General features: G+C 33.0%; 3 protein-coding genes across 3 annotated transcripts in view; 2 read left to right on the top strand and 1 right to left on the bottom strand.

Moving 5' to 3' along the window:
• LOC102597288 (mitochondrial phosphate carrier protein 3, mitochondrial-like) overlaps positions 1–8150 on the top strand; it is a 24161-nt gene extending 16011 nt beyond the window's left edge. The window contains exon 8 of the mRNA XM_015303714.1: positions 8084–8150. The gene's annotated coding sequence lies outside the window, so the exon portion shown is untranslated. The remainder of the gene's footprint in view (positions 1–8083) is intronic.
• LOC102596624 (mitochondrial phosphate carrier protein 3, mitochondrial-like) lies at positions 5632–8113 on the top strand. Its single transcript, XM_006363913.2, has 6 exons — positions 5632–6016; positions 6559–6920; positions 7019–7062; positions 7482–7696; positions 7791–7915; positions 8023–8113. The coding sequence occupies exons 1-6, from the start codon at positions 5741–5743 to the stop codon at positions 8060–8062; spliced, it is 1062 nt and encodes a 353-aa protein (XP_006363975.1). The 5' UTR covers positions 5632–5740; the 3' UTR covers positions 8063–8113.
• A 150-nt stretch (positions 8151–8300) lies between the features above and the next one.
• On the bottom strand, positions 8301–16540 carry LOC102596961 (poly(A) polymerase I). The gene is made up of 14 exons (XM_006363914.2): positions 16416–16540; positions 16254–16311; positions 16067–16168; positions 14461–14558; positions 12914–12997; positions 12674–12807; positions 12375–12447; positions 12236–12281; positions 11877–11986; positions 11617–11724; positions 11485–11544; positions 10487–10548; positions 8876–9185; positions 8301–8672 (listed from the first exon to the last, which is right to left on the bottom strand). Exons 1-14 carry the CDS (start codon positions 16482–16484, stop codon positions 8463–8465), a joined length of 1524 nt encoding a protein of 507 aa, XP_006363976.1. The 5' UTR covers positions 16485–16540; the 3' UTR covers positions 8301–8462.
• Between the last annotated feature and the right edge of the window lie 283 nt (positions 16541–16823).

Raw genomic sequence — 16823 nt, 5'->3', positions numbered from 1 at the left:
TGTTGCTGTTTTTGGTGCAGTTCTAGTGCTTTCTAGTGGTGGTGTTGATGCAAGTTTAATGCTGATTTAGAGGCTATTGTGATGCTGCTGTTTTGGTGTAATTCAAATGTTGTTTTGATACTTTTCTGGTGTAATTTTGGATCTTTTCTGCTGCTATGTTGGTGCAACCATAGTGTTGTATTAGTGTGAATTTCGTCCAGCTATTTTGGTTCATTGTCAGTATTTAGGTGCAATTCTAATGTTATTTTGATAAACTTTTGGAGCTATTTTGATGCATTGTTGGTGCTCTGCTGCGGTTTTGGTAAAGGTTTACTAAAATTTTAGTGTTGTTCGTTCTAGTACAAATCTGATGTAGTTTTGCACCATCAACACATATAATATCAAAAATTTCAAGCCAACTTCTCAACAAATTGAAACCAAACATACATTACGTATCAAATCCATTACATCGCAAAAATAAAAAGATACATTTTCCTATACTACGAGAAAAGCATATGCTTCTTCGAGCTCACTAATTACATTGCAAACAAGAAAAAATAGAATATTGAATTTTTCCTAATCGTTCTCTTCAACTTCCAGGCTTCTCTAAATTCTCGCGTGCTTCTTCGAGCTTACTAATATTTAGAATGTATCCGTCATAATTGGAACAAGTAGAATGGACCAAAGCTAAATTATCACTGGGACAATTGATCGAGCACCTTGTGTGCAAGAAACTTGCTTGCAGATAAACAAGACACCAATATGCATAGCACCCTCCTCGAGTTTAAACAATCTATCACAGAGGACATAGAAGAAGACTTGATGACCATAAAGACTGATTTTACTCTTACCCTTGTCGCAGGCTTCCATTGAAGGGAGATACATTCTTCAAAAACAACATATGCAACTGAATAAGTTTACTTCTCCAAATATCAGTCTTTATTTTGATTTTATTTGTTTCACAGGGGAATCAAAGTTATGGAATTATGGATATCTGAAGGAAAGGAAAGGGAAAATTAGTTGGCAATGGTGGAAACTTTTCTCACGTGTAAAAGAAAAGCACCGTTAGATTTTTGACGGTTGTTTGCAAGAGTATCAAAAATGTACCAATTGTTGAAACATGAAGGACTATTAGTGCTCCATGTTAAAACACAAGGATTACTTTGATCCTTTACTCAAACATAAAGGACAATTTTGATCCTTTACTCCATTTGTGGAACCAAACATGATTTTGATTTTTTTAGGATTGAGGGAAATTAGGGAAGGATATAAGACTGATCAAGATTTTAATTGTTGCTACATCTTGAGTTCTTTTTTGAATTTTTTATTTGTTTGTTGATAAAGAGTTCTTTTTCTTTATTTCTTTCCTCTATTTTAATAGTAAGTCAGTTATCTGAAACATTCATAATTGGTCATAAGGTGTAAATAAGGTGGAAATATGCTTATTTAGATTGACTTTTAGTTTTTTGATTTATAAGCCAAAAATAATAAGTTAGAAATTTTAATTTATGACTTTCACTTATTTTTATCACGGTAGTTTAAAATCAAGTTCTTCTAAGTACTTTTTAAATTTATCGAAACACTCCAAAAGTGCTTAAAAGTTATTTTAGCATAAAAATACTTAAAATAAGTCAATTCAAATAGTTATTATTTCCATCACTAATACCCATTTTTATGTGATTTTCATATAAAACAACTAATAATGTATGGTTATTTATCATAAAAGTTTTAATTAAAGATGAACGTAATACAAACAAATTATAATATATATATAAATATATATTAGAGATACATATCATATGTATGCATTCAAAGAAAAGAATAGCTAAAAAAAAGGCTCAATTTATCAACATACGGTACCATGATAAACCGCAATAGTATTCATTAGATCTTATAATTAGTGTACTCCTCTAATGTCCATCTCCTTATCAAAGAGAGAAGTTACATGAAAATAAATTAAAAAATGAAAATAATATCAAGCCAGAAATGAGAAAAAAAACACAAAGATAACATACTAGTTAATTTACATAGGAACTTTATAACCTTTTGCAAACTTTGAGTGAAATAGATACAAAAACTTTTCCATCACTTAATTGGCATATTTGGCATATTTGATTCCCCAAATGCATTACCATTCTGATTTTCCTACTCAAGAAATCTTTTTTCTTTAACTCATTATATATATAGGTCGTTTGTAACCTTTTTTTTATTTCAATTTTTAGACAAGAAGTTAGAAAAAGAATAGTAAGAAAAGTTCATAAAGGAGAAAAAATATAGATAATTTTCTAGGTCATAGAGAGGCGTCTCATCACCTTGTCTATATTTAATTTATTTATTATTATTATAGATGTTTTTAGTTAGATTTATATTGTATATAGATTTTTGTAATAAATTAAGGCAATTACTTTTATAATAAAAGAATTGACTTAAATAAGCCAAAAAAACCTTTTAAATAAATTAAATAATAAAGATAAAAATATTATAAATATTAATTTTTTTTTGTTATTTTGTAATTAGAAGAAATTCAAAACCAACAATATACTTTATTAGTATTGCATAGAAATCTAAGTGGGGCATTGATCACACTCTTTATCTCACCTGTTGCATTCTTAGTTTGGCAAATGTTAGAGTAGGTGAAAGCTGGAAGAATATATGTCATATGTGTAATGCTTCATTGACTTAAAAATTTGTGGTCTTTTTGTAATCGAGCGAGATGATATGCTGAAATGGGTGCTAAATATATATATATATATATATATATATATATTTTATTTTATTTTTATTTTTTTAAATTTTTTTTTTTTTTTGTTAAAAAAAAAAAAAATTTAAAAAAAAATAAAAAATAAAATAAAATATATATATATATATTATTTTATTTTATTTTTTATTTTTTTTAAAATTTTTTTTTTTTTTTTGTTAAAAAAAAAAAAAAAATTTTAAAAAAAATAAAAAATAAAATAAAATAATATATATATATATATTTTATTTTATTTTTATTTTTTTAAATTTTTTTTTTTTTTAACAAAAAAAAAAAAAAAATTTAAAAAAATAAAAATAAAATAAAATATATATATATATATATATTATTTTATTTTATTTTTTATTTTTGTTTAAATTTTTTTTTTTTTTTGTTAAAAAAAAAAAAAAAAATTTAAAAAAATAAAAATAAAATAAAATAATATATATATATATATATTATTTTATTTTATTTTTTATTTTTGTTTAAATTTTTTTTTTTTTTTAACAAAAAAAAAAAAAAATTTAAACAAAAATAAAAAATAAAATAAAATAATATATATATATATATATATTATTTTATTTTATTTTTTATTTTTGTTTAAATTTTTTTTTTTTTTTATATCAAGAATAGAAACTAAAGAGGTGTGAGTTGTGAACAATTACTCCTTGTAAGCTGGCATGTGAAGAGTGTCAGGATCCAAAATGGATCATGAATGACAGTCATACTTAACCTTCTAGGTGGACGAACCAATGAATGCAAATCCCAACTTATATTAGTCGTTTAACTTACGAAATACAATAATAATACAAAAACCCAAATCTTATTAAAGTAAAAAGTAAGAATCCACTAGAGTCTATTACATATCATTTTTCAAAACCTAAATGTCATCACATCAGAGACATCTAATCCTCAAATACAAACTATGAGAGTATTAAAGACACCATAATAGATAAATAGCATAGTTTGTGTCCGAAAACTAAGGACATCATGCTATGACCGAGAGAATCTAACACGAGCTAGAAGAAATAACTCACCCTGAAATCTAATGTGCCGGAGACTAGCTAGGGTTGAGGGCGAATCAAACTTGCTTACACTCGTGTCATTCCACAAAAGGAAAACAGAAATAATACAAGTAGGAAGTCAGTACATGACAACATAGACTAATACGTCGATGCCAATTAATATGTTTAAGTCTCATATTTTCTAAATCTCAAGCCTAGGATGAAGTCTCAATTATTTCTTCATATAACATAAATCTAATGATATTCATACAATATATACAATACACTTAATATGTCTAAACTTAAATCATAATATGATGATGACTATAAAAAAAGAGCCAAAATCAAAGCTAAGTTAACCATGAGAAAGTGCAGAATCCCACGAAAAAAAAGAGTGCAAAATCTATCAATTTACAATTTATCCATCATCATCCAATCATTAGCTTATTATTGCCCTAATCGTTATGCCAGTATTACTTGACAACCCTTATTACTTATCAAAATTGTCCCAAAGCCTTTTGTCCATACAACCATTCTCAATTCAAATCCCACTATTTTTAGTAGTATCTAATAGTGCACAGTAAATCATAGATATCAACATTTAGGCCGAAGGTTGGAATTTGTTAAATATAAGAAAATTAATTTTACCTACGTTGTGTTCCTTTTTCGATACCGCACTTGGTTTATCTTCTCGCTCAAAATATTCTCTCTAAACTAATAATGAACTCAGAAGTTAAATCTCATTATTTTATGACATAATACATAAACATAACCCTTAACTTGGCTTCAACGGACAACTATACGCTCCAACTTTGAGTATGCACTTAAACTTGTATAAAATTAAATAAGTAGACACACGTGTCCTACATGGCATAATACATGTAGAACGCCACGTAGGACACAAAATTTCCATGTAGGACGGATGTGTCTATTTGTTCAATTATATACAAGTTCAAGTGTCTACTTGTGCACATCCAAAGTTAAAGGTCATAGTTGTCAACTGACGCCAAGTTAAGGGTCATGTTTATGTATTATGTCTTATTTTATTTTACACATATGCCAAGTGATATAAGGTAATAAATAAACGGGGAAATTACATGGTTAAGCAAACATACACTAGTTAATTAGTCATTATAACTATAATTTTTGTTTATTACCACTCACGACCAACATTCTGTGATAGTTACGTGGGTTGAGGTTTCAATTTTGTATAATTCATACGTTTGTATAATATAATTTGTATAAAATTTTATAATGTAATTTTGTATAATATAATTGTAGAATTGTTTAAAGTTTAGATGTTTGTGTTTGTATAAATTTGTTATTTCGAGTTTATACAAAAATAGCTCAATTTTACAAACGTACCCGCAAATTATACAAACTCACCCGTGAATTATACAAAACCGTGAATTATAAATATGAGAGTACAATTTAAACTGTAGCTACAACTCGTAAATATGCAAATTATAGTTATGGAGCATAATTAAGTTTATCATAGTGGTTGTTTGCGAAAACCCCCCCGTAACTTTCAGATTTGACCCATTAATTGTCAACTAAAAAGACAAATACATGTTAACTTAATAAACTTAGTTAAATGAATAGTTCAAAATTCTCATTTAAAATTTACGAGAAGGTTCTTTTATGAAAGAAATAGGTCTATTGCCCAAAACGACCTAACAGATCTTTACAAAGAGTCTTTATTGTAAATGTTTCTCTATTAATATAATATTTAATTATTTGTAATAAATTAAATCTTTTTCAATACAATAATTAATTTAAATAAGAAAGAAAAGCCAAAAAAAATAATAGAAATAGATGTAGAAAGATGCCACGTCACATTGTCTATGATTCACTATAGATGTAGATTGGTCCAAATTAAAAGTCACGCTTGACAGGAAAGCCTGATCAAACAAGTAGCTTTCACATAACGTAGCCATCTTCAACTCTCCTTCTTCCTTGGAGAGTTTCTATAATTCCTTGTTCATTTTCCTCTGCCTTTAAAACAATAAACGGCGAAAAAATGGCGTTTTCAGATATAGAATCTTTAATCCCAAGTTATCTTTACAGTACAACATCAGTTAATTCTTCAAAGAATTTCAGTACTACTTTGGACAATCATCATGGCAATATGGATCAGAAGAATTTCTTGATTGCAGCACCAAAGGAGGGTTCAGGTTATAAGGTAGAAATGTACACACCGGCGTTTTACGCAGCCAGCACGATCGGGGGCAGTCTAAGCTGTTGTCTTACACACACTGCTGTTACCCCTCTTGATCTTATCAAGTGCAACATGCAGGTATACATATATTAGGGATACTATAGTCTATAGCAGAGGATACATTTTACTATTTTCTAACTTTTTGAGTATTACTAATTAACCTTGGCGCTTAATATGTCACGTGACCTACAACAACAAATAGAAGTGCTAAATGCTAGGTAATTTGTTATTACCACTTGAATCGCAAAGTTAGTGTCGATTTATTTTTTATTACTGTGGTTGTACATAACTTCAACTCTTAAATTATAATTAAAGATAACGATCATGAAAAGACGATGCTTAGACTTGCATAAAATTGTTCATTTTAGACTGGATTTTGTGTGTTTCTTTTAATCCAACCATAATCAATCAATCCTCTACTAATTTTAAAAAGCTAGAATCTTTCTATTGACTGATGTTTCACGTATGCGCTTTCTGCTCTTCCACTCTGTTCTTTGTTAGCTGATTTGAAATCCGAAAGAGAAAATCAAAATGAACAAAAAAAAAACGTCAAATTTCCAGAATAGATTGGATTAGTGATGGATTTAATGTTTTCATGATTGAAATGTTTGATTTATCAGATTGATCCTGCAAAGTTCAAGAGTATTTCCTCTGGTTTCGGAATTTTACTTAAGGAGCAAGGCATTAGAGGATTATTTAGGGGTTGGGCACCTACTTTCCTTGGTTACAGTGCACAAGGAGCATGCAAATACGGATTCTATGAATATTTCAAGAAGTACTACTCAGATCTTGCTGGCGCGGAGAATGCTGTCAAATACAAAACTTTGATTTACCTTGCTGGTTCTTCTTCTGCTGAAGTTATTGCTGATGTTGCTCTCTGCCCATTTGAGGCTGTCAAAGTTCGTGTTCAAACTCAGCCCGGATTTGCTAGAGGCTTGTCTGATGGACTTCCCAAATTTGTCAAGGTTGAAGGAGCTGCAGGGTAATGCCTAGTTTATGTTGAACAAATTTGTTGTTGTTAATGTGAGGGGTTTTCTTATGTGCTGACGAAAATTTGGAATTTGAATTTTTATGTTACAGGCTTTACAAGGGGATTGTACCTCTATGGGGACGACAAATTCCATGTAAGCTTACATATTTCCTCTGATTTTTCATTTGGATACTCTGTTTTACTACTAAACTTGGAAATCTTTCTAAAGGTATCATTCAAATTTTGTACTTCCTCAGTTTCATTTTACATGACAGTATTTATTAGTTCTCGAAGAATTTGTGCTCATAAACATATCATGATTCATGACATTTTTATGGCTAGAAAATCATGTCATAAAGTGTTAAATGAGAAGTTCAGCGTTAAAGTTTTTTCCAAATATGTAAAAGTTTCATTCTTTTTTGGAACAAACTAAATAGGAGTGTCACATAATGAGTGTAACTTTTATTCACCGAACTGCTTGAGATCTGTTTAATTACTCTTTCTTGATTGTTATTGCTGTGGAAAAATGAACACTGGCTAGATTGACTGAATTTCACTTTGGTTACTTTACAGACACCATGATGAAGTTTGCATCGTTTGAAACCATAGTGGAACAACTCTATAAACATGCCATTCCAACACCAAAAGACCAATGCAGCAATACTACACAGCTTGGTGTGAGTTTTGCTGGTGGATATTTGGCTGGTATTCTTTGTGCTGTTGTGTCACACCCTGCTGATAACCTAGTTTCTTTCCTCAACAATGCCAAGGGGGCAACTGTTGGCGATGTGAGTAAACATTGAACTGTGTCCTCTGTTCTAATATTCGGTTTCATTCTTAAGTCTGAACAATGGATTTGTTCATTTTTTGCCCTTTTTGTAGGCTGTGAATAAGCTAGGAGTATGGGGTCTCTGTACTCGTGGTCTTCCCCTTCGTATATTCATGATTGGAACACTCACTGGAGCTCAATGGGGAATCTATGATTCTTTCAAAGTTTTTGTTGGCCTGTAAGTGTCTTCTTCTTTAGCTTTTATTTGCCATCAAGCAAGCAACAGATACTCTTGTAGTATACTTAAAATATCTTGAACTGGTGCTTATGTACTTCACTTTGCAGGCCAACCACCGGTGGTGCTCCTCCTCCAGCTCAGAAATGAAGAACACATTGATGATTGCACGTAAGAGATAGAAGGGAACTGGAAATTCTTTCAATTCAAAGTTTTGACGTTTGATATATGGTAGTATTAGTTTTAGAGGATGTATCATCCTCAGCATTATTGGGTTTCAAGTATTACTTTGTCTGTAAATTCACGTTTTCTGGATTTACAATAATATGTCAAATTCATAATGAGAGCATGTTGCTTCTCCACTTTATGGTTCTCATGTTATGAGAGAATATTTCTTTTCTCAATTCAATATAAAATTTGTAACAAACACCAGCAAATACATGATGACAGTATACACAATATTTTATCAAAGCTAATAGTACAACTGTTTTTATTGGAACTGCTACTACATTCTATTGGAAAATACACGAGACTACAGCGCTAATAAAATTTAGGTATCATCGTCGCCAGTATTTAATGGATATATGGTATCGAAGACTATCCTGGCAAAGACATGTCGGACTTCCTGTAGGCTACCTGAAGCTAACAACTCATAGTCTATCTTGCTACCTTGCTTGGCTACAAATCCCTTCTCCCTTCCCATTCTAACGCATTGGCAAACCTTGCACGCCTTTAAATACAGTGCTAATGGAATAAATACCTGCAAAAGGATGAACAAGAAAGCGATTAACCTGCCTCTTTCTTTGGCACATGAGTATCAACTTTCTTTTGACCTATGCCACAGTATGACAATATAAAACGAGAATGAAACCAAAGGCCAAATGACCAAGAGAGGAAAGAAAGGATTTGTCACGAAGAATAGCAAGAACCAAAAATGAAAGAATACAAGGGAAATCAGCTTACTAGGTCTGAGTACGGTGCTTTAGGGTAGTTGGCCATTGCTCGTGAGACACTATACTCATCTGTCATATTAGTCAGTGCCCTTTGAACTGAAGTTGCCAGTTCCACAACTTCCTCTTTTAAAGCTGCCAAGTTCAGATCCCGTGACTCCAACTCATGAAAGCTTCCATCATGTTGTGCAGAAATCCGTTTGGCTATACTTAAAGCTTCTGACAAATCACCTCCATTATGAACACCGAGGCCAAATGCAGCAACCACCAAAGGGTCCCTTGGTTGATCTGAGAGTGCTTTATGGAAAGCCAAAATTGTGACCCTAGAACATATAGAATTCAGATAAGCTTGGCTAATTGATCAAACAAGGAAAATAGCTTCCTAGAAATTTGCATCTACATTTTGGGAACAAACTGAGAAAATTGTGTTCTTAAACCTTTTTTGACATGTTAACAGAAGACAAGTCAGTTACACTTGAGCTAATGCATGAAACATACACCCTTCACATTCTTTTAAAATTATTAATTCTTTGGTGAGTAATCATGAATGACAGAATATATGCAACACATCTAGACTAGGTAGACTTCAATTGCAATAATGCAGACTGCAGCTCCAATCAATTGAAATTTATAGGTATATAAGATGTCAGCTCCAAACATACAACAGAATCTGTCATTATGAGACCATGAAATGCGCCAAATTTCTCTTGTAATAGAATTGTTCACCTGCATGTTTCCATTTACAACGACATCAACTATGCCTTAAACCAAAGTTGGGTGCAGCTATATGAATCCTCACTAACCATGTTTCTCCATTTAAATTTATCTCAGGCCAACATATAAAGTAAATGAAAAATAAAAAAAATACTAGAAGTTCTCTCTATTTTCTATTGGCATAAGAATCTCTTAAAAGGCTAAATGACTCCTGGAAAGCAGGACTTAAAGTAAACGTACTAACATGACTAAAACATATTGACAAAAAATTATCTGTACTTGCATGTTTTCAGTACTTGCTAATAAGATTATTCACTTGCATTTATCTGACTCAGAGATCTATTGAAAGTATTACACTGGGAACCAGAGGAAAAGTCATTCTATCATATGTGGAACATTTGCACACCTGGACCTGTAATAAGCCCAAGTCAAACTGACTGAGAACGCACAAGAGATATATCTGCTCTTTAAATCAGCTGAGAACTTGTCAATTTACATTTTACTTTCTTTTTTTTCTTCTAAATAGAGCATTCACTTCTGTCAAAGTTACTATCTAGGGGTACATAGATTCTTTTGAGGCTGTCAACATATTACAATCTTACATACATACAAACATATTTGATTTTTCCTTGAATTTCCCATTTTTATAAGGCATTTTCAACAGTCCGTTATACACATATATGTATGAATTTTGCTGTTTGATTTCCCTTTTCTATCTAGTATCTTCAACAGTTCTTTAACCATCTTTTTAGAGGAAAGGTTCTGGTCCCTGATGCAGAAGAATTATCAAGCGGAAGTAGGAATAATACAGCACAATCCAGTGAATATCCCATGACATTGAAATTGAAACTGATTCATAGAATGACTTACAAAACCATCTTACTTGCCCAGCCTGTTTAGAGAATCTTACCATAAGCTACTGTGGCATGGCCTATCGGGGGCCACTAATTTATCGAGGTTGGAAAATAAAGACTGCAAAGAAAAGCAGAAACAAGTTAATCATAATAGTTTTGACTTCTCACTCATCAAACCAAAACCAACATAACATAGGTTCAAGAAATGAGCTATGCAAAATTGCTGACATGTCAAAACTTGCATGTGGAAACTAAAGGAGGAAAGATATTATTTTCATGGTGATAAAATAGTCCATCAACAAAAAGATGAGGAACCAGAACAAATCTGCATCTGGATGTTGGTAATAGATTGTTTGCACAAATAGGATGTCAGGGAAACCATGATTCTCTTCATTGTGTAGTATAGGCCATCTAATGTAAAAGAGAAGTATAAAATAAGCAGGATGACATGTATACTAAGAACACACATGCACCTCATTTGGTATTATTTTCTTAGGAAATAACAAAACAATGTTATCTTTATGGCACATTTTGTGAAACAACTCAACCATGAAAAACTCTTTGCTAAATATATTAAAGTTGTTGCTTCTTCACTCAGTTCTGATCTTAAACTTGCTATTTGCATTTACAAGAGCTTTGATTGTCATATGAGATCTACAACCTTATGATTAACCATTAGATCAACACCAAGTTAATAGCAAACCGACAAAAAAACGATAGTTGTTTCTTCTCTCTCCTTTTGGCTTTATACGAGAATTTGATTATCTCATCATTAAATTAACAATGAATGAACTTATGGTCCAAAGTCTACCACATCAAGGCATTACCCACATTTAAAGCCACAAATGCAGTTAAATAAATCAGTTATGACTGAGCAAAATAATTTAAAAACCACCGTGGTTTCCATCATCTAAAGGCCAATAGGTACTACTTTTTTAAGGGGAGAAAATTTTCGCCCCTAAAGTACCTTACAGAGGGCAGGAGTCTATGGTGGACGCAAAAAGAAGAAAACAAACATCTTGCATCAGAGCAAGATTTCTACAAAAAAAATTACCAAAAGCAAGTTAGACCTCTTATCACGTCTTCTAAAACCATGGCGGACGAAATATGCAGCCTGCAAATTGAGCTATATTAGAAATGTAATTTAAATGACCATAGGGTGAAACAGAATTCAGAATATATTAACCTGAATTGGTAGAAGTATATCCAGAAGACCAAATTTCCACAATAATCTCAGTGAAGCCTCAGCAGAGCCATAGGCCAACATGTAATTCATTTCCATGAGGAGCCTTCCCTGAAAAAGCCGAGTGAAACATTTGAAATAGTTTTAGTGCTTTGACCTATCAAAAAATAGCTCTAGTGCTTTCTTGTTACTTAACCAACATAAATATACATACACACACACACACACATAGAGACAGAGAGAAATAGATGTTCTCCATGTACCCTATCAAGCCTCAGGACTGAAGATGATAAATTTTTAATAGAAAGAGCTGTCTCCCTTCCAAATCGAAATCCTAGTCTGGCAGCAATTCTAATTGCACGAAGGATTCGAGCTGCAAAGGTAAAAATATATTCATGTTACACAACAAATATAAGATAGAAGATCACAATAGAGCAAAGAAGTTGATTTAGAAGAAAAGAAAAAGTGTTGTCAATTCGAGCACTCTTGTGTATAGCTATATAGAGAGAGAACAATTAAACAAAAAGCCAATAGAGGCCCAAATAGATATAGAGGACTTAACTGATTATCATTTTAAGAGTCGAACTTCATTTAAGGAAACAGAAAATGAAAGGGAACTCACCACAATCCTCTATAAATGAGAAACTAGCAGGACCGATTGTTTGTACCTGTAGCACAAGTGATCAAATCAAATGTGGTGGAATAGAGAGGATTATGGTAACAAACTAACAATTACACCTCATTAAAGATAATATGCACACTTTAGCTTTCCTGATATCATCCACTCCTCCCATGTAATCATAGATGAGTTTTGAATAAGGGTCAAACATCAACCTGAGCAAAACCAAAGAGGATATTTTTAACATGAGTAGACAATTGTAAATTTCAGAAGTTTTTAGATAAACTTTAGAAGCCTACTGAAATATCTCCAACCCATAAACTACTTATAGGAAACTAAAAAAAAAAAAATCAGTACAGCACAGAATCAATGAATATGGTTGGCCAATCTGGGACATTGATAAACACAAAGTCAAGAAGGAGTTAGGATCAAATATGCAACCCGTTTATTGTAAAATCTCTACGTAAACAATTTCTCCATCGAAAGTGGTCCTTCTCGTCACAGTCAACTGGCTTCTCAAAAGATAAACCCAAGTTCCTCACAGGCCTTATTCCTGAGGTGTGAAAGCTTGAAACCTAATTAATAAACATAAGATGCACCTCATAAGCAAATAATATGAATTTGGAGCACGCAAAATGATCTTTGCACCTATGGTGGGAAAAAATAAGGATCACGGCAAACCTCCACAACTTCATCATCAACATGCACATGGCAGATCGGGAATCGCCTTCCAACTATCTCACAATGTGAAAATGTTCTCCGCACCTGCAATTACAATGATGATGATAATAAGGCCATTCAGATCACATGTATATTTGTATTCAAAATCTTAGTTAGCAAAGAAGAAATTTATGTACACAAAGTACCCAAATCTAGAGAAATACACAGAGGTACAGTCAATTTGGCACACAGAGAAGAAAACATGAATCATGCTATATAATGACATATTAATGAAATAAAGCGCTGAACTGAGAAATAAAATTAACACTTTCTCCAGCAAGACTTGGAACTCATCACATTACACTGAAGAGTCGAAGTCTAGTGACTTATACAAGATAAGATATCTGATCAACATGCTTCTACTAGATCCACTACAGCTACACAAAGCTTCAGACACTATAATAGCATGTGATGTGCCAATTCCATGCCGAAAGAAAAAGAAAGGTCAGCTAATATTTTTAATTGGTATAAATTCACATAGAACATAATGTGGCGAGATGTTACAATCCCACGTTAGAATAGAAAAAAGGTTTAGGTAATAAAATAAAAGCCTTCAAAGTGTCTCTAATTCGTAATATACCTAAGACAATTTTCCAAAAAATTCCAACATAGAACCATAAAGTTAACTTCATGTTAAACAAGGCAATGCATTTAGATTTTTTTTTTGAGATAAGGGTAACTGTGTATTCACAAAAGTCTCATCATCAAATGATGATGAGCATAAGTCACTTACAATCTCATCAGAGCATAACAAAACCTACCCCTAGGGAGATTACAAATTACCTATGAAATCAACAAAAAGTTCTATATCCCCCCTCATATCCAGTTTACACCAAAAGTATAAAAGACTAAGGCTATTCATCCTATCTTCTCGATGTTGTTACTCTTGTCCTCAAAACATCTAGCATTCATTTCTTTCCATAGAGTCCACCAAATGCAAGCTGGTATTAACTCCCACCAGTCTTCAGTAGAATGTCTTCTTCCTATCTCCTTCCAGCTGTCTAGCATACCCTTAGTGGTCTGTGGAGTTGCCCAGCATACACCAAGGATGCAAAAAAACATGTTCCATAGGTTGGTAGCTACCTTGCAGTGGGGGAACAAATGTCCATTGACTTCAGCGACTTGTATGTATAAATCCCTCCAATTGCTGAGCTAAGGTTTCACTTCGAGTGACAGAAGGGAAGGAATGGTTCCAGAGATAATAGTAAACAAATTAATTAAATAAACTACATAACATGTATCAGATTCACGACTAAGAAGAGAGGACAACACATAATAGGAAGGGACGCTGAAGTTGTTGAGGTAGGATTTTAGCCATTTAACTCCTCCTATGTTTCTATGAAAAGGTTATTATTTCAACCCTGGAAACTGACAGAAAGCAGTCATGATATCTGCAATGTAACTAATCTACTATTACATCTCATTGAAGATGATCTTCAAACATCATCTAGCATGACCTGAAATATATGCAGAAGACAACCAGTATACAGTTCGGACCCAAGACTAACCTCTTTAAGTTCAGCTGTAGTTATAATGTCAAAATCTTTTGGTGTTCGTTTTAAAAGAAGATCCCGAACACAGCCCCCCACAAGGTAAACTTCAAATCCTACATGATAGATGGAAAGAAATTTCTCAGGATATCAGAATTCAGAGAAGACATTGAACTGGTGATACAGGAAAAGAGAATACTCACAGCCCCATACCACTAAAGCATTAGATAACAATTTATCATGTAAATAGAAAAACTTCACCAAAAAAACAATATCTAATAGTTATCCATCATCAGCTGCACGTGATACCACGATAGCTATCCATTAAGTTCAATATATTCAATACTAGCTCTAGATGATTGGGCTAAGAACCATCTTAAGAGAATTGAAAGACCAAGAAGCAATTACATATATCCAGACATGGAATATTACATCAATTTTTTGTTAAGAAAATGTTACATCAAGTATTTGGTAGCTGTCTTCAGGTAAACTTTAGGTCTCAGTATTGCAGTTACTCTCTGCTTTTTATTGCTCCACAGCTGCTCCGGGATTTGTTCATCATGTTATTACTGTGAAGGAGTTTGGAAATTTGGATCTTCAAACAAGTTTTTTTGTCAAAGAATATAGAGACATTTCCTTTGGGGACGAATAGAAAATTCCCCATTTTGGTGTGTAGGTAGTGGATTTATTTTACGGTAAGTGGGGGTTCCACTCCTGCGAAGTTAGGCATCTCTCATCAATAACTAGGCTATGAAAAAGGGTCAGATACTTCAACTACAGGAGCAACCAGTTGGTTGACCCAACTCCGACCTAGCGTCACTCATTCCCTAGATCAGAAGGGATGCATAGGCTAGATGTCAGAAGATCCATTTCTTATTTTCTTTTTTGAGAATTAGATGATCCATTTCTACACACGGTAAATCAGGAAACAGGGAAGTTTTTAATAAAAAATGGAAATCAATCACATCACATATGACACCTAAAGCAGATCATAAGAAATGAACATTAGAAGAAGCCACGTACCAAATGACAGATCCCACATACATTGCATTTCTCTTAAAAGAAGCATGGACCTCTGGTCTATGTTCCTCGGACTCTCCAAATGTTGCTGCACCCATGTTGGATCCTCATAAAATACACTACTTATGGAGGATCAAACACACATCTGACAAAATATTGAAGAGTCCGAGCAACATAGCCTCGGGTACGTGACCATAAATAAGGAATAAATAATAACGCCCTTAAGAAACTCTCAGGCAAAGCTTAAACTCTCTTCACCACAAAACAATTACATGGGAAAGGAAAGTTAGCTGATGCTGGCAGCTGGCTAATCAAATAGATGTCAGGTACTCATAAAAGAATTAACTATATTATCAAGGATGAAGTTAATGTTTGCTTTTGCTCTTTGCATTGATGTTGATAGCAGCAAAGGACAAAGCAGAGTAGCATGAGCACTGGAGACTAGTCTCATTCATTAAGCTTTCCCAATAGCTAACAAGGCAATTGATTTCCATTGCTAAAACAAGTACTGCAAACTTCTACAGTTATTACAACTTAATAATCCAAACAAACATAAGGTAAAACATAAAAGCAGCAAATTATAATCAACTGTGAATTACAGTACCTTTACTTTTGAGACCATTAAGAACAACTCTAGTAGGCCTTGCGATCATCGAACTGCTAATTCCTAGTTCCTTGGAATTGAACCTCTTCCATTCCGCTGGTTCTGGAACGCCACTACGGTTTTATCACTTTTTTCCTCAGCAATAATGAAAAATTTAGTAAAACAGAAATTCTCGAAATTCACCAACCGTTGCCACTGTCGATCTCTTCAATAGCTTCAATTGCTGCGGAACAGCTCATAAATACCTAAAAACCAGTTGCAGAGTCTTTCAATTATATTCCAACTCTATAACAGAAAAATGAATAATCCATGTGTCTCTTCATGTACAATACAAGAACAAAGGAGGCACCTTTCGCATGCTCTGCGACAGAGGAAAATGCGGACGACAAGAAAATGCGAAACCAGTGGAAATGGCCATGGTTCTAAGCTAAGCTTCTGCAACAATGTACACTGGGGTTTTGATAGGGTTTTTGGTCAGAGAAGAAGAGGTGAAGACTCTGGACTCGGGTTAGGCTTGGTACTAATTCAAAGAAATTGGGCTTTTCTGATATTCATAGCTGGGCCGCGCTAAGATGTCATCGGTCCAATTTAGTTTTTCTATGGGCCCCAAATACATACGGATTGGCACTTTATGGGGCCCAAGTCTCTCATACCAGGCCAGCAAGCCCATTAACATTTTCCTCACAACTTCTGAACTCGACATGGTGTATTTTTTTAAAGAATGTAGTATGATTCAACCAATTCGTATGACTAAATA

The sequence above is a fragment of the Solanum tuberosum genome, unplaced genomic scaffold (genome assembly GCF_000226075.1).
Source record: "Solanum tuberosum cultivar DM 1-3 516 R44 unplaced genomic scaffold, SolTub_3.0 scf00473, whole genome shotgun sequence".
In the NCBI taxonomy this organism is placed as follows: Eukaryota; Viridiplantae; Streptophyta; class Magnoliopsida; order Solanales; family Solanaceae; genus Solanum; species Solanum tuberosum.
This window is presented reverse-complemented; position numbering and strand designations above follow the sequence as displayed.

Coding starts and splice junctions, on each gene's coding strand:
- LOC102596624 (XM_006363913.2), top strand. CDS start 5,741: ATGGCGTTTTCAGATATAGAATCTTTAATCCCAAGTTATCTTTACAGT. Junction 7,063..7,481: donor ATGGGGACGACAAATTCCAT/GTAAGCTTACAT, acceptor GTTACTTTACAG/ACACCATGATGAAGTTTGCA. Junction 7,697..7,790: donor AGGGGGCAACTGTTGGCGAT/GTGAGTAAACAT, acceptor CCCTTTTTGTAG/GCTGTGAATAAGCTAGGAGT.
- LOC102596961 (XM_006363914.2), bottom strand. CDS start 16,484: ATGGCCATTTCCACTGGTTTCGCATTTTCTTGTCGTCCGCATTTTCCT. Junction 14,559..16,066: donor TAATGGTCTCAAAAGTAAAG/GTACTGTAATTC, acceptor TCTATCATGTAG/GATTTGAAGTTTACCTTGTG. Junction 12,448..12,673: donor AGAGATTTTACAATAAACGG/GTTGCATATTTG, acceptor GGTTTTGCTCAG/GTTGATGTTTGACCCTTATT.